General features: G+C 38.3%; 3 protein-coding genes across 3 annotated transcripts; all 3 read right to left on the reverse strand.

Moving 5' to 3' along the window:
• Positions 1–246: 246 nt before the first annotated feature.
• On the reverse strand, positions 247–8,512 carry LOC139133053 (tripartite motif-containing protein 2-like). Its single transcript, XM_070699454.1, has 2 exons — positions 8,394–8,512; positions 247–4,490 (listed from the first exon to the last, which is right to left on the reverse strand). The coding sequence occupies exon 2, from the start codon at positions 4,465–4,467 to the stop codon at positions 2,224–2,226; it is 2,244 nt and encodes a 747-aa protein (XP_070555555.1). The 5' UTR covers positions 4,468–4,490; positions 8,394–8,512; the 3' UTR covers positions 247–2,223.
• Positions 8,513–12,037: 3,525 nt separating this feature from the next.
• Positions 12,038–16,780, reverse strand: LOC139132485 (tripartite motif-containing protein 2-like). The gene is made up of 2 exons (XM_070698812.1): positions 16,693–16,780; positions 12,038–14,713 (listed from the first exon to the last, which is right to left on the reverse strand). Exon 2 carries the CDS (start codon positions 14,684–14,686, stop codon positions 12,443–12,445), a length of 2,244 nt encoding a protein of 747 aa, XP_070554913.1. The 5' UTR covers positions 14,687–14,713; positions 16,693–16,780; the 3' UTR covers positions 12,038–12,442.
• Positions 16,781–20,043: 3,263 nt separating this feature from the next.
• Positions 20,044–26,306, reverse strand: LOC139133054 (tripartite motif-containing protein 3-like). The gene is made up of 2 exons (XM_070699455.1): positions 26,197–26,306; positions 20,044–22,839 (listed from the first exon to the last, which is right to left on the reverse strand). The coding sequence occupies exon 2, from the start codon at positions 22,811–22,813 to the stop codon at positions 20,570–20,572; it is 2,244 nt and encodes a 747-aa protein (XP_070555556.1). The 5' UTR covers positions 22,814–22,839; positions 26,197–26,306; the 3' UTR covers positions 20,044–20,569.
• Positions 26,307–27,797: the final 1,491 nt, after the last annotated feature.

Here is a 27,797-nt window from a genome sequence, read left to right on the forward strand (position 1 = left end):
TGAGGTGTGCAGAATATGATAGAGCACAGATTTGTGAATTATATTTTACTGAATGTGACAGAAATTAGAACGCAAAACGACTATCTCTGCAAAGATCAAATCTTGTGCAGTGAAAAAGTGCCTGTTTCTTGAAGCACTCTGTGTAACTTGAAAACAGACACGCCCGAATATCAGAATGAAGAAATCCCAAAAGCCTTTTTTATAATTTCAATGCCTTATATTTAAATGTCCAATAGTTACTTCCGCATAGAAAATCAAATGCATGCATGCATTACAGTCAGGCAAGCTTACGACTTCCCCCTTAAAAGGAATATGTTGTGGGCTTGGTTTCGTTTGATTAGGTGAGAGGAAGTTTAATATAAACATTGACAACAATATCTAGTTACGGACAACCCAAACTTCAATTATACTGTACCGAGGTTCTAATCGAAAAACAGCTCAGACAAAAATCAAAAGTAACAAAATGTAATTACCATGCTAAAACAAAGACGTCATATAATCGCATCAGATCCGATCTTGAAAGTGTTCAGTGTTAGGGTAAGGTAAGGCTAGGTTACAGAACTATTCTAAAGGAAACCAGCTGGAAAGGAACCTTTAAGGAAGCTTGTTCTTCCTTCTAATATATTCATAAACTATCAGAAACTAACACAGAAAATAACCTGTATACATATCGGGTGTACAGCAGGATTACTTCATACAACAGTTTTCGGCAATAACAGAGAAGAATGTGTACGTTTTAAACAATTTCCGTATGGCACACTCACGACGGTTTTGTTTACACACTGGTACGTCATATAAAGACGTCCCTACCTTAAAGCGGGGCTTTTAAAATTTTGGCTAAAACATAATTTTAAAGGCAACTGGAATTTCAATTTTTCAATATAAAGGTAAGACGCTAGATACACGTATTTGTCATTTGTCAGTCGCTATGCCCATTCTATTTCTCTGAAAAACATTTTTAACGGAAAAACCTGATGTGAATCACTTGCTTAATTAAAAGTATTATGATGACAAAATGGACGACAAAAGAGTGTAAACAACTGGAGCAAATTCTGTACGGTAAACATTTACAAATTTCAAAACCAAAGTATCGTAGCCTATTTATCCTGTGTTTTCTTTGTGCTTTGTTCAGTGTATCATGATGGATTTTCGATCTGCTCCGTCTACCTTGTGTGATTATCTAATATTTGGATTGTCAGCAAAATTGATCTTGGTGTAAGATGCAATTTATTATTCACGGCTATTACAAGTCCGGAGAAGTATTCATTTGTGAAAAATGTAACGTTTCTTGTACAGCAACAGCCATGTAAGTCGCATAATAATATAATAATATATATCAGAGGTCGTACATTACAGGGACTAAGATACAGTCAATTGATACATGTATAAAAGATTCAAAAATGTTAAAACATTCGGGTAACTTAGTTTTGGGTTGTAATAAAGAGTAACAAAGCTAGCAAGAAAATCATCTTATAGTTAATCGCACAGTTAGTTAGATACATTCTACGATTACAATTCATTAAATACTTAACACGTTATTGTGAATATTTCACACTCCACAATTTACAGTTACATAATATTCCCATAAACAGAGAGCATTTTTCCTAATTCAATCGTAGAATAGATAGTAAACATTACATCTCAATTACTGATTCCATATAGAGAATCCAGTTTCTCAATTTCAAGGATATAATACTTTCTATGTGGGCTTTATGTGGGCTTTATATACAAAGGTTATGAACATCTCCCAATAAAATGTCGCCAAGGTTTCAACCGTTATGCTTACACAGTGTAACGTGTAGATAAATGTTGCTCTGCTTGTAATTATTGATTAAGTCTTTTGTTACCGTTGTTGTGTAGCTGTTGTGTTACTGAAAAGGAATCATCCCTGTAAATTTAAACTTTGTAGCATTAGGCATACATGTATTTCGTTGTGGAGTGCCTCTGTAGGTTCAAGTAATAAGGTGATGTTCAGTTCACGATCCATCTGGACCAATTTATAAATTCAGGATTCATGCTCATTACCATTGATACCACGCAAAAATATTCCTTGTTTTGTATCAACATGTAAAATATTCAGCAGTTAAACCAGTGGCGTCAATATATAAATTGTGTTCTTCTCAAGCGCATGTATAGTTTCGTCCGTTCACCATTTGCAGGTTGTGATGTAGACGGTATTTCACTTAGTTGTTTTAAGTCTGTGAATTAGGTAGTATTTCACCATTATTGCGCAAAGACTTTAATGCAATCATTGTCGTGGTCAACCACTGCCACTCTGCAGGGATCTGTGTTAATCAGAGCGACACCATATGGTGAACGTAGTCCGTCCTTATCGCCGTCGATACGACATACGAATATGCCGTTGCTGGTGAATTTCTGAACACGTCCGTTTTTGAGCTCAGCAATGTACAGGTAACCACGCCAATCAATTGCAATACCCAAAGGCCCACATAGCATACCGTTTTCTGTGCCACAGCTTCCGATCGAATACAGAAACGTGCCGTCTATGCTGATCACCAAAATTCGGTTGTTGTCGTAATCGGATATAAATGCCTCTCCCTGTCGATTTATAGCTATAAATGCAGGTCCTCTGAAATGTCCTCCCTTAGTGCCATACTTTCCGATAGATTTTATGTGTTTGCCATCCTGTGTAAATTTCCGGACACAGTGGCTGTTTTCCTTGTCTGTTCCTGCAACCAATCCATCCCAGTCAGTGACATAGACGCTGCCATCTAGAGGACTGATTGCAATTCCATAGGCGTACTTCAGATCCTCCTGACCAAATAATCGACATAATTGTCCATTCTCATCACTTACAATCACTCGATTGTTTCCTACGTCTGTCATGAAGTATTCATCATCTGTTGATATTGCTATACTGCATGGTTTGATTGGGTTCTTGAACGACATGAACGTAAAGGCTGATTTGAAATTTCCATCTTTGTCAATTATTTGTGCCCTGTTGTTGTTTGTGTCGCATGTGACCAACTTACCGTGTCTGTTAGTGGCTATACCAGATGGACCACTAAACTGACACTCTTCTTTGCCTTTTGTACCGATATCTGTAATGAATCCTTTCATTACTAGAATATCAAAAGGTGCTCCTGGTACTTCTCGTCCAGCAATTGCTACTGTCACTCGATATGTGCCTTCTACTCGGCCATGTACTGTAACCCTGTGTGTTCCATCTCTATTGTCAAAGACACTGAGGTCTTCCCACGGATCCTCTCCTTTTGCTAACTTTGCCGTTACTTCTTCATAGGATATGACCAATTTTCCTGTGCTGTCCCTAGTCTTAATGATGAGGTCAACTGAGCCGCCAGTAAACAGCTGTTTCGGTATATTTTCAAGTGAACAGTGCAGTACACTCACTTTTGATTGCAGCATTCCCAGCATACCACCCTCTCCAATACTACTCTTGGCCTTGAATTTGACAATGTCTGGAGGTTTTGGGGGTTTGGTTTCTGTCTTGACCAATTTTTCGATGCAGTTCACCATCTCTTCCTTGGAAGACAGGAGCTGTGTTACACTTCCATGCGTTATCACAGTCTCTATATGGCTGCATAAACTGGAGATGGTGCCTTGTTTGAATTCGAAGTCATAACATCGCATCTCTGCTGTTTTTAATTTTGAAGCATAATCTGCCTTTAACTCTTCAACCAATCTGTGCTGTTCCCTTCTGATCATTGTGATCATTTCATCTGTTGTCCGTCTTATCCTCTGTTCTTCTTCATGGCAGTGTTTTGTCAGCTTGTCTCTGTTGTCGCCTGCCACAGATTTACATATCCTATACCTTGTTTCTTTGATTTTCATCTTCTTCAATATTTCTCCCAACTTCTTGGTGTAATCGTCAGCTGCATCCTGCAGCTTTCTATAGGAACAGTTGGGAACGCGATGTTCTAGGACAGCGCATTCTAAACAGATGGGAACTTGACATGTGTCGCAGAAAAACTTGACCGCGTTCTCTGGATGACTGCTGCAGTAAACTGTTGAGTCTAGCCGAATATCAGACAACATTGCTTCGCGGTACTCACCGTATGTTACAACTTTGTGGTTCCTGGTGGCTGGGACAGTCTTGTGAGGCTTCGTGCATGATTGGCAGAAATCTAATCCACAATCAACACATCTGTGAGAGACGACATTTTCTTGGCAACCTTCACAGACTCCGGGTATATCTTTATGACCAGGCATTCCTTGACTAAAGATATCGAGCAGCGAGCTGATGAAAAAGCTAGTTTTCAACTCGTTTACTCTGCCATGAGATAGTTGACACGACGTTTTACAAGTAGGACAAACCAGCTCTGTTGCATTTCTCGAAAGTTTAACTAGACACTCCCCACAAAATGTGTGATGGCACGGCAGGATCTTGGGACTCTTGTACTGTTCGCGACAGATGGCACAGGACAGGAAATCTTCACCAATTTTTCTGAGAACTTTTATTGAATTGGCACGTGTTAGCTTTGCCATGGTGTGAATTGAAGGTACGACCGCTGCATAAAAGAATGAAGACAAGAATTTGTTTTGAAAGATTTGTTCACTTTACTTTCAAAATTGCATTTTCGAAAAATATAACGAAGTATTGTTTTATTGCTCTAACATTTGCAATGTAAAACGACGAAGGAGTAGAATCAGGACAATAGACAATGATACACGACACTTTACGAGATCTTTCTTTTAATGACCTTTGCAGTTTGTACCCTTTACTCATATTTCCTCAGTCCACCAGAGTATATGATATACAAGACAGGTCAGTCGTTCAGTTTCTTCAGTTATACGGACAACAAAAACATCGGTGAAGTATCTACTCGTGTACAGATACTTCACCGTCAAAAATGGTCAAAATTGACCTGTTCTCCTTGATTTACACAACAAGAAGCCGGCTGGCACAGTATTGAACGAAGTACTGTGCCAGATAGCGAGACGAGTATGTAAGCGCCGATATCTAATTGCTTCTATATTAGACACTGTTAATACAATTTTTCACAAACTATACTTCTGTTTGAATTTTCTTATGAACATTTTCGGGAAAGCTAGAGAGGCGAATATGTTACACCGAACATATCCAAAAAACGCTGAATAGTAAGCCCAAAATTACAATTTAAATCGTTGTTTTTGACATTTATCATTAACAGAAGTCGTTTTCTTCCGTGAAGACTGATGAATAATCGTCTTGTAAAAGGTTTTGGTCCGAGAGCTCTTAGAGTTAAAACAATGACGATGCTGTCCTCATACTTAAAAGGTACATTTTTTGTAACTTTTGCCATAGTTTACTTTAATTTTGTTGTGTTTGTAAAACGTAATTTCAACATTTTTTCTTTAAAACATGAAATTTCCTAGGCGTACGGAAATACCTAGTATTCAGTTTGTCTACACAGTAGGTACATGTTTAATGTATTGCGTTATTGTTGAGGCATGAACATATTAGCCCGGACTAGAATTGATTTGTCAATAATAACTTTGCATAAAGTGTGCAATGAGGTTTTTTGCTTCTTATATCAAATATTTTAGGGAAGGGACTCGGAAATTTACAATAATTCACTGTGAAGATAGCAGCCTGCAATTTACATATTTGGCATAAGACTACTAATTATCCATAATTCTCTTTGATTTACAGCCTTGAAAATGTCCAATCCGAGATGTTGTCATGTAGAACAAAAAATATAATGAAATATTGTAACAGTTAATCTACTGGGCAGGATCCCCTTAAGGATTTAAAAGATGAGGAATGCAATGCAATGATAGGAATTGTCGGAACAGTTCTAAGCTGTACAATTTGTGAATCTTACACGATTTGATATATTCTTCTTAATGTGAAATACATAATTCTTTACATCTTGTTCATATGACCTTGTGTCATTGTTTTTCAGCGACGTACGTTTTCGAAAAAGCAATGTTGTTTATGTTTTATAGACGATTTGTATTTTTGTCATCCCTACCGATGTCCAACATGTCATTCTGTTAGAGTGTACCAGATTCTGTTTTAACATATTACATCGATTATAGCAGCTGTCGAGTAGCCAACGCACATACACATACCATACGCTAGCCACCTTAACCTGTTATTTGCAAGGATCGACATTCATTGACTGAAGCATGCTCGGTTTTTCTTCTTGTACCATTGCATTGGGTCGCATGTGGAATGATTTCGAACCATGTTATCAATTTGCGCTAAAATTCAGCAACTATGGCGCACAAACCACGAGATAGAGAGCTTTGGTGTTGAAGCGAAAACGGTACGACTTCAATCACATCGTTGAATTTACAGGAACAATTGCCGAAACTTTATTTATGTATGTTTGATGTAGCTTTGGTTATGCTGTCTTTTTTATTTGGGTAGCCTATTTACAAATGTTAATCTGTGTAAAAGACCGTTATCTGATAATTGACGCGCGGGTGATATTACTGAAAAATATGTATGCATTTGGGCTAAGTAAATGGAATCTATAGAATTGTCATTTTTTCTTATTCATATTTGTCATAACAAGGGAGTATAAGTCTGAACGTGCTGTAAATAAATTCGATGAAAAGGCATGCAGATATCAGATAGACGTATGCGATTGTGTAACAACAGACTTGAGAAATTCTTCTCTTCAAAATTCTCTTCTGGGAAAGACTGCAAATCTCAAACCAAGCACAACCCCTGTCAAGTGACAATAGTGTAGGTCTTTGCATATTGTCCTCTGAATGGAAAATATATGTTCTAATGAGAGCCCTTTGAACTATAATATGGCAAGGCGAGTATGGATGACCACATGACAGACCATACGATATGAGCTTTACTTTGGAAATAGAGCCTATGTACACAAAATATTTAGGAATATATCTAGCTTACAGGTTGTCCTATATACTAAACCCACATTCAAAAATTCCCTGTATCGAAACTTACTCAAAATGCCCTTCATCTTCACCTGACATAGTTGTTAGATAACATTGATTCAAGATTTAGACAACAGCAAAATATACTCAAATTTCCAGTTTGAACAATAGTAAATAAATAACTGCTCGATAACATAATCCGTAAGGTTCTAAAAGATGCAACAGAAACCATACGTAACTGACCTCATGAACAAGGCTGATTCATTTTACACCTCCTCTATTCTACAAACTTATCATGTTATTAAGCCTAGTAACATAACTTCTAAGACCGAAATATAGTTGCACTCCCGTTTGTCATTAACTATCAGATGTACAGTCTGAACAGTTTGCCATTGTTGGATCAAGCGATTGATTGTGCTCTACTCCAAGAAGTTTCGGGTCAAATATTCAACCACACTTTACAAATTTATTGAGACAACGTGCACAAATATTCCCTGAATGAATGCTGCCTTAATCTGTGGTTGTTATACTCATAATTACATTTCATTAAAGGCAGCAAATGCATAGCTTTCCCACATTATGCACCACGTTCTCAAACTTAGCCATGAACTGAGATGACTTCGATGCTGCATTATGAGTGTGTATATTGCAAAAAATATTTTTCAACATTTCTTTTTACAAAGTGACGCTACTACAGTGTGTAGTATTCGTCGATTTTGTTGCCCACTAGAGTAAGCTGTAATTCTGACAATGACCAAGATGTGTTTTTAATTTTTTGTGATAAAGGTTTTTGCGGCTTTCAAGTGAAGGAGATAGAGAAGGGGGCTCTAATTCTTCAAACTCTACCGTCACAGACACTTTTGCCTAGTGGTGCAATAAGTGGTAAACCACTACCAATGTATTCGTGTTATTGTTGGTGATAAGACAGTTCCAGTAGTTTGCGGTGGGATCTGAGCATACATATTGGCCAATGACATGTGCACACATGTCACATACTTAAGTATAGAATTAACCTTACTCTGTGAAAAGGCTTATTTTGGTGGAAATGTATAAAATAGACTGTATCTAATTGGTTAAAGATGCGTCGCTTCAGACAGAGTGAGAACAATACGTAAACACAAGATACCAGAAAGAATCCAAAAAGATAGCGACCTGGCTTCAGTGTCAAATGATTAACGTGCATCTATATTGTGAACTCGTCCTAAACTTAAAATGATAGCAATAAATTTACTTGTAAAACTTGTTTAGTCTGCGTACATATGATACTCAAGACGTTAAATCAAGATCTTCTGGCTTAAAAATATCTTTGTCTTGCAGGAAATAAAAAAAAAAGATAAAAACAGCAGAAAAGGCAGATCTGGTTACTTTAAATCGATAAGGGCAGAGGGGAGAAACGGGTAATTCTCTTCTTTGGTCATAAAGAGTAAATGCAACTAGTGCAAATGATGGTCTGGTGGGTTTTAGTGTCAAAGTGTGTCACCAAAACGATGTCAAAATACCATTAGCTGCATGGTTCCATTTATATCACCGACTCTACACATTAAAGCAAGTTTTTCTGTAAAAAAGTAGTGCATTACCTGACTTCTGCGCTGGTCAAAATGCTGCACCAATACCAAACAATGTTGTCTTGTCGCATGAAAAACTTATAGTTTCAGCTTACGTTATGTGGTGTTTGGTGCAAGGTAGAGTTAACATTGATATTTTCACCCAGTTCCTGGCTAGATAAAACCTAATCGTGCGACGTCACAGTTTCACGACCATATTATTATCACGTACATCAATCATTATAACAGTTGATGAGAAGTACATTTTTATGCTTAGTTGTAAAAGTGTTTTGTCGTTTTAATCACATTTGCTGTATTTTTCACAAATGCTATTAATATAATCACAGTATAGTTCGACAAAATGGACTCCTGAACGTCATCAAGGCAATGGAATGATACTGTCCTTGGTTTCGTCGATCCAAATTACCCGGATTTTCCACCGGGAATTACACTTCCGGTTATGCGCTTCAGAAATCATATGCAATCGAGAAAGTTTTTCTCGAGGATCCATGCCACTATAAAGTAAGGAAGTATATGATAAAACAAAGATTTTCTGACAGTATTTTATTGCATGCAACAAGAGGTACAATGCAGAACGAAAATCTCTGCAAACGTCACATCTGTGGGCGTCCCTTAAAATGTTTGTGGCAATTTGAGAAGAGGTAGGATGTATGATCGAGGAAATCGCTGCAGGTCATGTAAGTTACACTGTAGTATGGACATACACTTAATGTTTACAATAGTCACTTCAGCATAGTAAATAAAATGCATGCATGCATTGTCCTTGTTGTCAGACACACGTACGACTTCCCTCTACACAGAATACGTCGTAAACTTTGGTTTCGTCTGGTTTGGTCAGATTCAGTCCAGTATAAACAATGAAACAAAGACAGAAACAAACATATTATACCAGAGGTTTTTAATCAAAATCAGGTCAAACAACAATCCTCCGTGGCAAAATACAATTTGAATGCAAAGAAAATTGCTTCATATACAAGGACGGTTAATTTTTCATATTAATGTACAATTTACAGAATGTTCAATGACCCAAGATCACTTTTAGGTTTCCGTTTTCACTACTGCGTTCTCATCCTAAGTTTTCAAATTTAAATCAGGTGGCGATACAGACAAATACACTAACATCATTCATGGTACAGGAGCAAAGTCAGTCTAGTATCATTCTACTAGGGAAATAATTGGCCAAATAGCGGAAAATTGGCCAGGGTCTGTCCGATCCGTATACCGGTTGGAGCAATACAAATTGCCAAAGTGATTTTCAAGCCCAGCTCAGTACTCAACGTTTTATACCACCCAAAATCACCGGGTAACAGTGACTATGATCAATGCCTGCGAAAGCCAAATATTCGGATTGAAACCACACTACAGGAAAACAATTAAGTAGCATTACTAAACGAAGACTGATGACATAGAAATAAGGTGAATGTGTCTGTGTTGCAATCGAAAATAACTCCCTAAATTCGGAGTTTCACACTTGCACTGAGCAAGAAAAATAGGAATTAACTTACATTGAAAAACAAGTATGAAAATTCTTCAAACTTCTTAACAACCTAGAGTAGTATTTGAGTTTTAGATGATTTATCTATCTGTATTTTGTTACGGATTCTACTCGGAAAAATACTGACAAAATGCCATTTTGGTACGGTGGAAAAAATGGTGTCAAAGAGACGCTTCGCTCCTATGCTAAGAGGTAAAATTGGACGGCGAAAGTACAACAAATAACATAACATAACATATGTCAATTTTGTTCATGTTAATGATATCACATTTTGATATATATATATAAATACAGATGACTTTTTTAGCACAGCATTTACTTTTCTCGGCCGACATTTTTTAACCTAAATACACCCTGAACATACCTAGTAAGTTGCCACCCACATTTATGCGCAGTCGTAGTTTATAGAACTTTGACAATGCGCATGTGTCGTAACTAGGTTGACGATAGCAGATAACACACATGTCTGATAGTTGGCAAAACCAATCATTAAAAACTGCACAGTGCTTCATTCACAATGAATCTCAATGGTAGAATATCACCCTGCTGTATTTTTCCGGAAATGCCTTTAATATTTCAGACAGATAGACATAATACTTGAGGGAAGGCATATATATATATATATATATATATATATATATATATATATATATATATATATATATATATATGCAAATTTTCAATGATACATGAGGTAGAAGGAAAAGCAATGCGATGTCAGGGGTATATAACAAAGACAATACAGACAAAAATATATATTCATGAATTTATTACATCTACTTTGTATTTTGAAGACATTTCATGAAAATCGTCAAATTTATCATATGCAGGTATAACAAAATTTTAAAGCCATAAGGTGCAGCTGATCATGGCACCTAATGATATGGTATCATAGGATATAAGTAAAGGATGCAAGACACTGTGAATTTCAAATATTGTAAAACAACCCTGTTACGTGGTTTATAGCTGTACATAGTATTAAATGCAGCTAGTGAGAAAGCCATGGTACATGTGACAGTGAATCCCACTTAAGAGTTCGATACAACCCCTGAACGCATTTCATTATTGCTCCAGGACAAGTATTGGACCCTTATGAACCATGAGTTCTCTGCAAACAACTGTGTTTGTAATCCCATTTCGTATATATTTCCTGAAAGCCGAGACATTAATAAATGTGGTGATTTGTATTTTAAGATCATTGTTTATATGTTGATCACCTCACAATAAATTTGACTAACCTCTGAAGAGTCGGTATTTACCTGCCGCTGTACAAGCAATGCATCTGTGTCATTGACAACATACTGAACTCGAAAAAGCTATGTAGGATTTTTCATTTCCAGATAACTATTTCTAGTCAAAGACTCTTAAAATGTATTAGAGTAGGAATTAAACATGTACGCATATTTTGTAATGTAAATACAATAGCTTTTGATCATGCAAGTTTCGACAAGGATAACTGCGGCTTTCGTACAATGGAAGGTAAAAACTGATTATTAGAGGTTATTCAAATTTGCTGTCACGTAAGATATTATGCACTGTAAAGACATTACAAGCTCAGTTCTTTACAGAGAATCCATTGGTTTAAAGGGTCCAATAGTTGTCCTGGAATCTCCACTCCTTTCACGTATATTAAGAACAATAAATTCGTCTTTCTTCACATTTATAGAAAGCACTTTCCCACTTAGATAGTACGATAAGTAGTATCTTGATTTAACGATTTTATGAGGAAGGGGTCAATTTTCTAATTTCAATAGAATATCTTCTACAGGGACTTTTACGAATGTACAAGGGCGCGAAGTCTAAGTATACGCAGTGTAATCTTTTAATACATGTGCCAAGAATATGATTATCTGGATAAGTTCGTCGTTACTGTTGTTGTCAAGCTGTTGTTGTCAAGCTGTTGTTTTCGCAACAACACGCTTCTTTGAGTAGAGTAAGGTAAGAGCGATTACATGATGTTCGCACTACAGTATATCCGGACAAATTTACAACTTCAGAACTACTGTTTATGACAATAGCTATCATGCTAATATGTAGTTTATTTGCACGAGATTATGACCAGCACATAATATATATATATATATATATATATATAATATATATATATATATATATATATATATATATATATATATATATATATATATATATATCGATTGCGTACATGAAGTGAATTTGTTAACTCCGAGTGGTATACAAGTCGCTGACGGTATAGTGTAATTCTTGAATAGAACGTAAAAGTATGAATTATTCCCAAGCTTAGAACTTGTGCGAGTTCCAACAGTGCTATATCGTGAATATAGTTATTTTCAGTCTCGACCAATCGGATTGTTGCATTTGCGCCATCAATATAGCGGTATGATATAATATATAAAATATCAAGCAAAAATGTAACCTGTAGTTCAAATATACCACATTTGTACCTCTGGTAAACACCTTGATTTAATCAATTAGTAATTTCTTAGTTTTGAAAGTAGATGGTATTTCATCGAGTAGTTTTCAGTTTGTGAAGCAGGTGGTGTTCCATTGTCTACTGCCAGTTTTGGAAGTAGATTGCATTTCACCACTATTGTGCAAAGACTTTAATGCAGTCCCTGTCATGATCAACCACTGCCACTCTACAGGGAACATCATTGGTGAGGGTAATGCCATGTGGTCTACAGAGTCCGTCTTCATCCATGTCGATACGAGATACGAATATACCACTGCTGGTGAATTTCTGAACACGTTTGTTTGTCACCTCAGTAATGTACAGATATCCGTCGCCATCGATGGCAAGACCCAAAGGCCCGCATAGTTGACCCTCGTCTGTACCATGGCTGCCGATCGAACACAAAAACTCACAGTCTGCTGTGATCACCCATACACGACAATTATTAAAATCTGAAACAAATACCACCCCCTGATTACTTACAGCGACATATGCTGGTCCTCTGAACTGGCCACGCTTTGTGCCATACTTTCCAATGGATTTGATGTGCTGACCACCCCGTGTAAATTTCCGGACACAGTGACTGTTTTCCTTCTTTGTCCCTGCTAACTTGCCATCCCAATCCGTTACATATACAGTGCCGTCCAGAGGACTGATTGCAATTCCGTGAGGGTATTTTAGGTCTGCCTGACCAAAGAACCTGCATAATTGACCATTCTCATCACTGACAATCACTCGGCTGTTCCCCACATCTGTCATGAAGTATTCATTATCTGTTGATACTGCTATACAACAGGGTCTGATTGGCTTCTTGAAATGCGAAAATGTAAAGGCTAATTTGAAATTTCCATCTTTGTCAATTATTTGTACTCTGTTGTTGTCCCTGTCACATATGACCAAATCGCTGTGCCGGTTAATGGCTATACCCATCGGACCACTAAATTGACAAGTATCTTCGCCCGTTATACCGATATTCTTTATGAATCCTTTTGTTATCATAATATCAAAGGGTGCCCCTGGTACTAATTCTCCAGCAATTGCCACTGTCACCCAATATATGCCTACCTCTCGGCCATGCACAGTTACTGTAAGTGTACCATCTTCATTGTCGAAAACGCCAAGGTCTTCCCATGATCCCTCTCGTTTTGCTAACTTTGCAGTGACTTCTTCATAAGGTATGACCAATTTTCCCATGCTGTCCCTAGTCTTGATGATCACGTCAACTGAGCCACCGGTGAAAAGTTGTTTAGAAATATTTTCAACCGAACAGTGCTGTACACTCACTTTTGATTGCAGCATTCCAAGAATGCCTTGCTCTTCGATGTCACTCATGGCCTTGAATTTGACAATGTCTGGTGGTTTCAGCGCTGTTGTTTTTGCCATGGCCAATTTTTCGATGCTGTTCACCATCTCTTCCTTGGAAGACAGAAGCTGTGCGGCACTTCCATGCAATATCACAGTTTCGATGTGGCTACGTACACTGGAAATTTGACCATATTTGAAGTTCAGTTCATCAATTTGCATCTCTGCTCTTTCAACTTTTGTCCCGTAAACTGTTTTTAACTCCTCGATCAGTCTGTGCTGTTCCTGTGTCATCATCCTGACAATCTCGTCTGCCATCCCTCTTATACTCTGTTCTTCTTCACGGCAATGCTTCCTCAACTGATCTCTGTAGTCGTCTGCTACATATTTACTTACCTCGCATCTCGCTTCCTTCACTCTTAGCTTCGCTAACATTTCCTTTAATTTCATGGTATAGTCGTCAGCTGCGTCTTGCAGCTTTCTATGGGAACAAGTGGGAACACAATGTTCAACGAAAGTGCATTCTAAACAGACGGGAACTTGGCAAGTGTCGCAGTAAAACTTGACCATACTTTTAGGGTGACTGCTGCAGTAAACCGTAGAATCAAGCAGAATGTCAGATAATTTTCCATCGCCGTACTCACTGTGTGCCACAACTTTGTGGTTTCTGGTTGCTGGAACCGTTTTATGTGGCTTAGTGCATGACTGACAAAAATTTAAACTACAATCAACACATCTGTGAGAGGCGGCATTTTCTCCACAACCTTCACAGACTCCGGGTATGTCATCACGACCAGGCATTCCCTGATAAATGATGTCGAGCAGCGAACTAATAAAAAAGCTACTTTTTAGCTCTTCCACTCCGCCATGAGATAATTGACATGGTGTTTTACAAGTTGGACAAACAAGCTCTTTTGCCTTTCCCATGAATGTCGTCAGACACTCCGCACAAAACGTGTGATGGCATGGCAGGATCTTGGGATTCTTGTACTGTTCAAGACAGATTGCACAAGATAGGAAATCTTCACCAATTTTACTCAGAATTTTCTGCGATTGGGCGCTGGTTAGCTTAGCCATGATATTAGTTGAAGATGTGACCACTGCCTAAGGTAATGGAAAAAAGAATTTGTTTTGAAATAGTTATTCACTTTACTGTCGAAGTTATATTTTCGAGAAAAAAAAACATAATTATAATTAAGTATCCTTTTTTCGCTCTAACAGTAACAATGTAAAACGACGAGGAAGCAGAAAGAGAACAGCAGCCAATGCGGACTAGACATTATAAGATATTTCGTTGTTCTGACGTTTGCAGACACTCATATTTTCCACTGTGCGAGATAGCGCAGCGAGTTGTCATTCGCTAATTTCAAATTAATTTTGTAGTAGATAATATTCATTCAAGGTTTCACAGATTATATTGTTTTTTGAAGTTGCTAATGATATTTTGAGGAAAGGTAGAGTGTCAAATAATTCACATCTTGCATTACAAAGATCAGAAGAAACTTTCATGAATGCGGCATCTAAGTTGTAACCATAACATAACATTTTTATAATTCTTTTTTACGTTTGCTAATTATACTTTTGTTTATTCCACCGTAATTGATGAATAATCCTCTTGTGCAATTTTATTTACAACCTTAAAATCTACAGGAAACAATGGTCGGAACTCTGTCTGTGCAAGTATCATGTCTTTTCTTTTTTATGTTTAAGCTGTTTACAAATAAGCAGCCATCGCGATAGAGTAAAGTCTAAAGATAGCTAAACTTCTTGTTGAAGACCGATTTAATTATGACAGTATTATGCCTATAGATGAAATTGATTTGAGAAATTTTGATGATTTCCCTTCAAACTTTCCTTCTGAGAAAAATAACTATCAATTCCATAGCGATCAATGCATTGCAAAATGACTGTGGTACACAAGTAGGTATTTTTGCAATTGTCCTTCAATGGAAATTAAATATTCTCATTGGAGTCAACCGAATGTCAATAGTTGAAGTCGAATTCCAATGACCACAGGACACGGGCGCGACAGAAGTGTGGGGAGACAGACACAGAGACAGACAGACAGACAGACAGAGCATATACAGAAGTCTCTGGCTTAAAACTTACCGGTACTTTGTGGTATAGCTGATTTTAGCGGGAAATATAAAGCTGATTGTCTTTAATTTGTTGTTATGAGTCATACAAACGAAACACAATGGGTACGGTGCGTAAACATAACGGGAAGGAACGAAAAAGATGACAGCCCAACTTCGTTGTCAAGAAATTATGATGTTCTGTATTATTACTCAACCTAATATTGGATGGCGATAATGTCACTTGTAAACACTGTATTGCTTGTATATATTATCCTCCAGACTTGACACTTGGATTCTCCGCCGTAAGCTTTTCTTATCAAATGCACAAAAACAGAACATCTACAATGGAAAGGCGGACTTTGCTAATTGGATCGATTTGCACAGACATGAGAATAAAATCATTCTCTTTTTGGACCTACTTGAGTAAATGCCACCAGTTTGATATAGTGCGAGAAAATGCTGGTTGGGTGAAGTGTCGAAACTTGTCATGGGCATGATTGATGTCAAAACCGACATTGCTCATTAAAGCCGCAATTTTCAATCCCAGGTTCTCACATTAGTGGAGTTCTCCTCCCAGGCAAACACTTGGCAAATACGATGTTTGATTTCTATAACATTAACTACACAAACTGATCGCAACCTTTTGTCACCTTTTCCCGATCGTACAAGCGTTGGATTGACGGTCGGCTCAAATCATTGATTTCCCACCACCAACGGTCGAATTTCCTAAAAAATCGTCTTCCAGTCGCGTTAGAATTTGAATATAACCACAGTGTTCGATCGGCAACAGCTTCACGTTGATCGCTTGGCAGTTTGTCTGCATTTTTGGGGCCGGAAAAAAACAAAAAGTGGCGTTTTCTGGAGCGTGTGCCCACGTGTTGCCTGAGTTTGGTGTCCAGTTACACAGTGAATGCCGCCATAGATTAGCGCCCTTTTAAAGGGAGGCTCCTCCTTTAAGGTGAGCCTTTCTCTAATACAGTATAACACAATAAAGTATGCCCTTACCTGGCTCTTTCGTTCGGCAAAATGCTACACCATGTTGCTGCAAACCTTGCGTGTTGAACTTCTTGTTTCAGCCTAAGCTCGATGGTATTGTGTCAGGTAGTGTCAGTAGTGATATTCGCTACTTAGTTCCTACCTACATAACAACGAAATTTTGCGACGTCACAGTTTCGATGAGCATTTGATCACGTACGACAGCCATTATTGTGGCTAAGGAGAAGTTCACTTTTATGCTGAGGTATGATAGTGTTTATCGTTAAAATCACACTCTTTATGTTTTTCACAAAGTAAACTAAACGTCAATTAATCTAGCTGTGCGTCAGAGTCAGGAAAATGGACCTCATCAAGTCAGAAAAATGATTCTATCGGTGACTTTATCAATCAGAAGTACCCCGATTCTCCACTAAATAATACATCCTCGTTTACAACGTCGGGATCATACACACTCGGGAATGTTTTTCTCGAGGATTTGAGCTACAATGAAGTTAATATGAATGGATATGATAGAGCACCGGTTCGTGAACAGTATTTCATTGCATGTGACAACAGGTACGATGTACAATGACTATCTCTGCATATATTACATCTTGTACTGTAAAAATGTGCCTGTGAATTGCTGCTTGCAAATTGAGGAGAGTTGAAAAACGTTGAAGCTCATATAAGATACATTTCAAGGACATCGACATGCTCTTACATGTTTCGAATAGCCACTTCAGCACGGTAAATCAAATGCGTGCATGCATTATTCTTGCATCAATATCTCTTATAAAAAATGGCTTGAAAACTCTCTCATACTATATACTTTCATAAAGCACATAATGTAAAGTTTAGTATGATAGCAAAAGTTTCCTGGAAGGATGAAGTGATACATGTTTTGGTAAGAAAACCTTAATTGTTGTATTAACGATAAAAATAATTCAGAACAAAGACTTTATGCTACTACTAGACTAGTATGGAACGCAATATATCATTTAAAACTAGAGTATGTGTAATAAAACGGCAATTCTGTTTTCATTATCTATTCTCATTAAGATAAGTAAAATTATATGACTTTTATTCAAAATGTAAGAATTTTATTGCCGAACAAATGGTTTTGAACAAAATACACTGTGGTATGTGCGACGCCATGTTACACGTTTGATATATTCCACAGAAAAATCTGAAAGCTGAAGGGGAGATTTACAAGACGTTTTTCCTTTTGATAGCTCTCGCGACCGGCTAACTGGTACGCATGCGCCACTACAGAAGGATAGGACAATATTCCTTGACCTCATAGTCGCCGTCGTTGCATTTCTACAGTGCTTAAGAATGTGTCATTACATGTCAAGGCCCAAACTTCAGTATTTTTTGAGTAATCAAGATTTGCAAACAATAAAGTTAACAAGATATTGCGATGGCTGTACAACTTAAAATTCACATAAAAAGCCATCAATATGTCAATAGTTAGCAGTCATCATGACGTGTCAAGGACCACCATCCTAGCACAAAGTACGCTTGGTAGCCGGGCTCAGCGAACTCCCCCGCGGGCAGTGAGGCCATCAACCCATGTGGAAGAAGACTGAGTGTCTCACAAAATACCTACTATCAAAAGCCATGTACTATTACAGTAAACTGCCACTTTCAAGTGAAATTGTACTTTCAATGCTTTTCTGCTCAGCCCTATTGTGATATCATACTCCTAGGTGATACGACACAGGAAATTAGTGATCTTGTGCCACATTGTTTGAATATATAAATATTTGTCAATAAAAATTGTCCGTACGCGGCGTGCAATTTATTGTCCACTGATGATTTCACGTCCAGACAAGAATTCATTTGTCAGCAGTAGTACAACTTTTGCTGTGTTTACATCGATGGTCAATTACAAGCTAAGCCCTTCATTGGTAAGTTGCATACTTATAATTATAGTATATATCAGAGGACAAAGATAAAGACGACAGCGATACTGTTCATTGATACACTACCAAATGATTCAAATTAGTAAAACAATCAATTTACCTAGATTGTGGCTGTAAAGGGTAGCAGAGCTGGTCGCAAAAAAAAATTCTAATCGCACAACCACGTTCAGTGTAGTCTATGATGTCAATTCTAAAAAAAAATAATGAACATATGGAGAATATTTCGACTTCGAGATTTAATCATTACATATATATCACATAATCAGGAATACCATTGAAATGCGACCGTAGATTAGATACAAAAGTACCATCTTAACTTACTTGTTCAGCAGGGGCGAGGTCAATTTTGTTACTTTTAAGGGATAGAATACTTTCTTTGAGGGCTTTTCATTATTTATTTATTTATTTAAACTTTATAAATCGGGTAAACATCCTTAGGTACCGTTCAGTTTTTACGGCCGGGGGGGGGGGCCGGCAAAATCCAGGGGGGGGGGGTCATCAAAATTTTGGAATCCGCAAAGGGGGGTCATCGCTTTTTCACTGGTAGGAAAGGGGGGGTCACCACATTTTCAAAAACATAATACCAACAATAAAGTTCACTTTATGCCATTGCCATGATCGACCCTCTTTACCGGCGGGCCGCCTTCGGCGGCCCACTACAATAAATATACATTATGTATTACCCATGACCCTCTTAACGGGCAGACGCCTTTGGCGGCCCACTCCAATTAGGTTTACTTCATGCAATGGCCATGATCGACCCTCTTTACCGGCGGGCCGCAATAAATTGACTTTATGTAATACCCCACGGCAATCTTAATGGCCGTGCGCCTTCAGCAGCCCTGTCCAGTAAAGTCTACTTTATGCAATAGCCATGATCGACCCTCTTTACCGGTGGTACCGGTGGCCCACTAGAATAAAGTTGACTTTACGTAATGGCCCATGACCCTCTTAACCGGAGGGCTGCCTTTGGCGAACCACTCCAATAAAGTTCACTTTATACAATGTCCATGGACATGAGTTGTCTATGGAAATGAAGTTAAAAATTGCCTTACAGTCGTCCTAATTAACAGACATTTCAATGGATGTGGCTGAGAAGTTTGTGCACTGGCATCTCTGCTACACGAATAAAGTGCGCGGCGTACCGGAGTTCAAATCCAAACCATGCGGGTAAATTTGACGTATGGGTTTTAGTTATTTTTAAGCGGGGGGGGGGGGGGTCATCAATTTTTTTCGTCTGACAAAGGGGGGGTCATCTTTTTTTCACGAAAAATGCAGGGGGGGTCTATATTTTTTTGAACACCGGCGACAAGAGTTGCCGCCCCCCCCCCCCAGCCGTAAAAACTGAACGCTCCCTACAGGAAACCTGGTAACATAAATGCTGATATTCCGCAGGGCCCTCTGTAACATACAAAGTACACAAGAAATACAATTACAAGGCACAGAAACATACAGCTTTTGAAGTGCTCTTGACATCTTTCGATATGCGGCCACTACGGTTTCAACCATTATGTTCATACAGTGTAATGTGTACTTAAATGTTGTCATGCATGCCATTTTCTATAGTTACTGTAACAGTTGTTCTTCGGTTGTTGTTTTAGCAAGGAGGAGATATCCCTTAAGTTTGTAACTTTAAACTCTTGAGGATTGGGAATGCATGTGTTTTGTTGTCGAGCGCCATCGTAGTTGACAACATGCACCTTTGGACCACAGTCCATCTTGGCCAACTTATAGCTAAATGACTCATGCTTATAATCATAGATATCATACTAAAATATTGTAAAGAAATATTAGCAAAATATTCTCTGCAAAAAGTAACCCGTAGCTTCAATATACGACATTGTGTACTTTGGCGCGAAGCTATACTTCATCAATTAGTCGTTTTCATTTTGTAAAGCAGATGATTTTTCCACTCAGTTGTTAACATTTCGTGGAGTACATTCTATTTCACTAATTACATTCAGTGTATGATGTAGCTCGTATTATTGTGCAAAGACTTTAATGCAGTCATTGTCGTGATCAGCTACGACCACTCTACAGGGAATATTATTGGTTAGGGCAATACCATGTGGTGAACGGAGTCCGTCCTTTTCTCCATCGATCCGAGATACGAATATGCCGTTGCTAGTAAATTTCTGAACACGTTTGTTTGTGACCTCAGAAATGTACAGATACCCCTTCCAATCAATTGCAACACCCAAAGGTCCTCTTACGTGAACGTCCTCTCTACCGTAGCTGCCAATCAAACACAAAAACTCACAGTCTTCACTGATCACCCATATGCGATTATTGCTATAATCTGATACAAATGCCATCCCTTGGCTATTTATAGCTAAATATGCAGGTCCTCTGAAATGTCCCCGCTTGGTGCCATACTTCCCAAAGGATCTGATGTACTGGCCATCCTTCGTGAATTTCCGGACACAGTGGCTGTCTGCCTTGTCTGTTCCTGCAACCTTTGCATCCCAGTCTGTGACATATACAGTGTCATCTAAAGGACTAATTGCAATTCCATGGGGGTATTTCAGTTCTGCATGACCAAAGAATTGATAGAATTGTCCATTCTCATCACTAACAACCACTCGATTGTTGCTTATGTCCGTAATTAAGTATTCATCATCTTTTGATATCGCTATACAACATGGTTCGATTGGCCTCTCGAACGATGTGAATGTAAAGGCTGATTTGAAATTCCCATCTATGTCAATTATTTGCACTCTGTTGTTGTCCTTGTCACATGTTACAAAATCACCGACCCGGTTAATGGCTATTCCCATTGGTCCATCAAATTGACACTTATCCTTCCCCTTTGTACCAATTTCCCTTACGAATCCTTTCGTTATGAGAATGTCAAAGGGTGCCCCTGGTACCGGTTCTCCGGCAATTGTTACTGTCACTCGATATGTGCCTTCCATTCGGCCATGTATAGTAACTGTATGTGTTCCGTTTTCATTGTTTAAAACATTGAGTTCTTCCAATAATCCCATTCGTTTTTCTAACTTGACGGTGATTTCTTCGTCGGGTATGACCAATTTTCCCGTGCTGTCCCTCGTCTTGATGATCAGGTCGACTGAGCCGCCAGTAAACAGCTGTTTAGGAGTACTTTCAATCAAACAATGCTGTACACTCACTTTTGATTGCAGCATTCCTAGCATGCTACACTCTCCGATGTCGCACGTAGCCTTGAATTTTACAGTGTCTAGTGGTGTCAGTGCTGTTCTTTTCGCCATGGTCAATTTTTCGATTCGGTTCACTATCTCTCCCTTGGAAGACAGGAGCTGCGTGGCACTACCAAGCTGCATCACTGTTTCGATGTGGCTGCATAAACTGGAGATGTTACCAAGTTTGAATTCCAATTCGTTAATTTGCGTTTCTGCCGTTTTTAGTTTTGTATCATAATCTGTCTTTAACTCTTCGATCAGTCTGTCTTGTTCCCTTCTTATCATCCTGGCAATCTTGTCTGCCGACCCTCTTATATTCTGTTCTTCTTCATGACAGTGTTTTCTCAGCTTGTCTCTGTTGTCGCCTGCTACATATTTACTGACATCACATCTCGCTTCTTTGACTTTCAACTTTGTCAACATATCTCTCAACGTCTTGACGCTGTCATCAGCCGCCTCCTGCAGCTTTCTATGAGAACATTTAGGAACACGATGTTCGATGACAATGCATTCTAAACAGACCGGAACTTGGCAAGTGTCACAGTAAAACTTGACCACGTCCTCTGGATGACTGCTGCAGTAAAGTGTTGAGTCTATCCTAATATTCAATGATTTCGCTTCTTGGTACTCTTCGTTTGTAACAATTTTGTGGTTCTTAGTTGCTGGGACAGTCTTGTGAGGTTTCGTGCATGCTTGGCAGAAATCTAACCCACAATCAAGACATCTGTGAGAGGCGGCATTTTCTTCACAACCTTCACAGACTCCAGGTACTTCGTCACGACCAGGCGTTTCCTGACATACAATATCGAGCAGAGAGCTGATAAAATAACTACTTTTCAAATGCTTCACGCCATCAGCAGACAGAGGACATGGTGTGTAACAAGTCGGACAAATCATCTCTGTTTCCTTTCCCACAAATGTTGTCAGGCACTTTTCACAAAATGTGTGGTGGCATGGCAGGATCTTCGGTTTTTTGTACCGTTCAAAACAGATTGGACAGGATAGGAAACCTTCACCACTTTTACAAGGACTTGTCTGCGAGCAAATACGAGTAATTTCTGCCATTATCAGGGTTGAAGATGTAAAGCTACCTACAAGAATGAAAACAAGAAGTTGATATTTAAGTTAATGATATTGATCATTCGGTTTTATTGTATGGTGAAACGTTGTTGTCTAACATTTAAAGCGACAAAGAAGGCCATTTTTCATTAATTTTATTTGATGCAAATACTTCTTATATTGTTTGACATGTTGACATACTGAATAAATGGGTGACCATGCACATATTCGACCCCAGTTTTAGACAAATTAAATGAAAACATTGCGAAAATGAATAAATGGTCTTGAACATTAATTCATTTTCGCGAATGTTTCATGTATCGGGTCTAAAACCGGGGTCGAATATAAGCATAGTCACCCATTCACTCAGTAGTTTTCAACATGTCAAACAAAATAAGTAGTATCTCGCATCAAACAAATTCATGCAAAATGGCCGACTTTGTCCCTTTAAGGTCGAAACAACATGGGAACGTACACACAACAATAGAGCATGCAACACGAGTCATCACGAGATCTTTCGTTGTAATGACCTGTACGCGAAAAACCTTAAAACAAAGGACAAACAGCTCACCATCATCAGTCCAGTAGTACACAAAAATATCCGATCTTAGTTCAACTACTTGTGTATAGACACCCTAATGTCACACGACAGACAGCCACCCATACCTTGGTTGAAATTTTGCCACGCCTATGTCCTCAACAGTGTTTACGTATCATGATGTATTCGGAATTTGCTGGTAAAAAATTGTATGAAAGTTAAAATGTCAAATGAGACATATATTTGCGTTTAAAAATCCAGAAGAATTCTCATATTAAAAAAGACATTAAGATTTTGTTGCCAACATTTACAAAATATATGACTCACTTTAAAAGGGCCACAGTAGGGTATGAATTAATAATATGTTTGTCTCACGACACAACATCATTTGAAGGGTCCGTGCTCTTTACAACAACATGGAAAGTCACTCTTCGGACCTTGAAGTCAAGTTATGTTACTGCCCAGGATTGCATATCGCCCCTGCGGTCAGATAACTAGCAAATAAAAGTGGTAGTTGGATGTGAACCCCAAACCAACTCAGAAGCTGACAGCTTATCTTAATCCGGAAATCAAATCTTTTACACGTCCTTAAATCCACTATCTGTAACTATGAGGCCAGGACTCCCGTACACACACAAGGTACAGACTGCCTCTCACTCAGAGTTTAATCTTACTGTCCGTTGTCTGTCACCACGGTAAAGCGTTGTTCCTGTGGAAGCTTCGCTAACAAATGCATTTCAGGATCATCTTTTATGGCTTTCCATCGAATGTTTGGCGACGATTCCAGTGGTCACTGACAGTCAAACTGACTTGGGCTGATTAGGATGATAATAAACCATGCACTGTTGTTTGTAGCCTACACTTTTCAGAATAGTCATTCGATGGCGGAAAGCAGAACGTTTTTGTAATCGACCACTATCGTAGCCTACCGCTGCCGACATAAATTGAAAAATGTGACGCCGTACCCAGTCAGAGTCCGGCAATACGAAGACAGTCATCAGAAAAAATGGAGCGATAAAGAAGAGCCGCTGATACCATTTAACTGTCTGAAAAACTTGCGATCAGTTTGGAAGACAGCATAGTTCACCCGGTAAATGACTATTTGTGAAATTTACCTGATGTACTGTAAATTGTAATAAAAGTTGTAGTGTCAGGATGCGCCACAGGTTTGGTCAAGTGGTTTTTTGTTTCATTTTGGACAAGAATTTTGCTGAGATTTGTACGGTTTTATGAGTTTAGGGGTTATTGTTCCGACTAGTGTAGAAAAATGTACAAGTGCCACGAAATCACGAAGTGATCGAATTTGCAAAGTTGCGACTTTGACTTGGGGATGTTATGCTTGTAATGGCAGCGAAGGAAAGGAGACATGCATGCATGCATGAGGACGCGTTATATATTGTATCAAACGAGATGCACTGTGCCAATTGGTTATGTCGATGTGCTTGAAGGAGAGAAATCTTAGACAAAAGCGTAAACTAGTCTAAATTGGAGATCGGAGTCTAAATTGGAATCTATATCGAAGAGTGTTTCATATTTTTAATAGAAAAAAATGATACCCTAATTGTTGGCGTAATGCGTTTCGACGGTCGACAAATACAAGTTTTGAAATTTGGCTTAGAAACGCATAAAGACAACCTTTATGTAGCTATTTCAACGGCCTTTCTGCTACCCGGGTGCCTGAAACAAGCCTGTAAGCTGGAAATCAAGCACTCGTGGCTGGAAGTGCTATGGCAGCTTGTCAGCAGTGTGGCAAAGTTCATCGTACGCGAACATTATGTTGAAATGACACAATAGACAACATGACGACATTTTCCCATACTGATTCCTAATGATTCCCGTTGATGCAAATGAGCTATAATTCGTGGTAACCAGGTATACATGTCAATGTGTAGGCACTTAAAGCTAGTGAGACAGGGATTTTCCCTAAGTAGATTGGCTAGATCTTTTAAGAAGTTCTATCGTAGACATGGAGATCATGTATCCAAAAATGACAAATCAGTTACTCATATAATGAGAGACAGTATTCCTGGCTTTCACAAAAGTGATTTGGCAGCTTGCTGAACTACTGTACAATTATTCTGCCATGACGGCTCAATCATGATGGCGGGTGTAGCATGCTAGCAGTGTACGCTTACCCATTCCGGACACACTGATTTGTAAGTGTGGTGTGTGTGTTTGTGTGTGTGTGTGTTTTGGTTTTTGGTGATTTACTTGCCTTGAATGATAACGATTGCTCTTATCGATTTGATGTCATATAAGCATACACAAACACCTTAGGTCGAGATAAACACAGGTCTTAACAAAGCCTATTTTACGTAGACAAGATAAAATACTTTTCATTGATCAGTGTAGTAAAGTCGTAGGGAAAAGAAAACAATGCATGAACACAAAATGCCAGAAAAGAACGACAAGGTATCTCTGTACAACTTTCCAACTTCACGTTTTAAAAACTATTGAGTGAGTATCGCGATCTTCCTTTGTGATATTTAGGATTTCCACTGTACCCGTAATATTTTTTCAAACAAAGCAAAATCAAATAGAAAATCATCATCATCACCACCATCAACACCATCACCACCATCACCACCACCACCACCACCAACACCAACAACAACAACAACAACAAGAATGAAAAGGACTCAATAACGCAAAGCGGTTACTTCTAATCGGCTTGTGTGCGGATGGGGATAAAGTATTTTCGTCCTATGAAGTGAATTCCGTCAGCTCGATATTTTTAGAGTAAAACAAGTTGGTTATTAAAATTGTCCACTATATCAAGAACGTGAGGCCCAGGAGTTAAACTGACAGTGTTCATGAAAGTAACCTTTTCCACAATAAAGTTCTAACTTACCTGATTTATTTCTCAGACAGTATGCCACACCAATACCGGAGGATGCAGTCAAGTGATAAAATCGATATTAATTACTGAGTTTCAGCTTCAGCTTGTAGCTATAAAGGCGTCTGTTGTAAAGGACATAAAGCAGTGATATTCGCCGATTAGTAGCCAGCTGGCTGTAACTGAAATTTGGTGACATCAGAGCTTCGTGGGTAAATTGCCGTGTAGGCCAATCAGTATTTCAAAGTGTTACAAAGTACATGTGTCATATTAATTTGTAACCATGTTTATAGTTTTAAAACAGTGCTTATATGTAATTATTGTAATATGTATTAAACGTACATAAATCAAGATACGTAAATAGGTCAACATGGACCTCTGAATTGTGTTAAGTATTTTTCCAATAGATTTAATACATGGACGGCGGCCGTTTAGAATTTAAAATATCGGTAAATGTTAAGTAATTTGGTTTCAAGTAGTAAACCTTGTTCGTTGACACCTGAATTTTATTCTTGAGTTGGTTTTCTCCACCAAATATTACTTTCTAGTTTCTCCTGTCAAGAATGTCTATTCTGAAGTATGCAGAAATAAGACTTAGCCGGCATTGTTTAAAGTCATAATGTGAGGAACTTTATTGCTTGAAACAAAATGTACACGGCAGTACACAGTTGTGCAAATGTCATATTTTCTCTTTTAAAACGTGTCATTCCCTGAACCGCTTTATACTAATTTGGGAAAGCTAGGGTGTCCAAACGAGGAAATTGCAAAAGGTCGTCTAAGGTAATACTGTATGCCATGGTCACGTCAGCACGGCTAATTAAATACATACATACATTGTCCTCGCAGTCAGGCAAACTCATGACTTCCCTTATCAAAGAATAGGTTGTAAACTGTGGTTTCGTTTGGTTTAGTCAGAACTATTTCGATATAATATAACAATAGCAGCAAGAGGCAATCAATGAAAATTTCAAATATAATATGCTTTGAGTCTAAAGAGATTTGATTCGAAATCAGCTAAAACCCCTCACCCCCCCAAAAAAAAAAAACAAAAAAAACAACAAACAAGCCAGGTCTTGACAAAAAAAGGACATTTAGGGTTCTACGTTAATTCAAACATCAAAGAGAACCTTACTTTAATATCGTTTGCCATCACTTATCATTTGATCTTTCCCCTTAGCCTAAAAGGCGAATGTCCACTAACTCATAGACTTTATCAGTCCAAAGAAATCCTTTCGACCCTCATACCATAATTGAGGGACATATCTCACAAGCATCACATTATATGTGACCTTGACAGGTGTTAGGGTAAGAGCTAGCATGAATGAAGACATATCATCGTATATTCTACTGAAAAGGGTCGAAAGCTGAAGGATAGTCCTGAAGGCATGTACGCACACAGAAACAGACAAACAGAAAATTACAACGATTTGTTCACACGTCAGCGGGGGCAATAGAATAGCAGAAGAACAATTACACTTTGACAGTAGACTGCCCTTGCAATGGTCTCAATTACATAAATCTATTTCATAAAATTTAAGGTCTATCTCCTCTCAGGTCAAACTGTAAAATGAATGCGTTATCTATTCTGACACGACCTGATTCTTGGGGAAAAGCTT

This window comes from Ptychodera flava, chromosome 5 (genome assembly GCF_041260155.1).
Source record: "Ptychodera flava strain L36383 chromosome 5, AS_Pfla_20210202, whole genome shotgun sequence".
Classification (NCBI taxonomy): domain Eukaryota; kingdom Metazoa; phylum Hemichordata; class Enteropneusta; family Ptychoderidae; genus Ptychodera; species Ptychodera flava.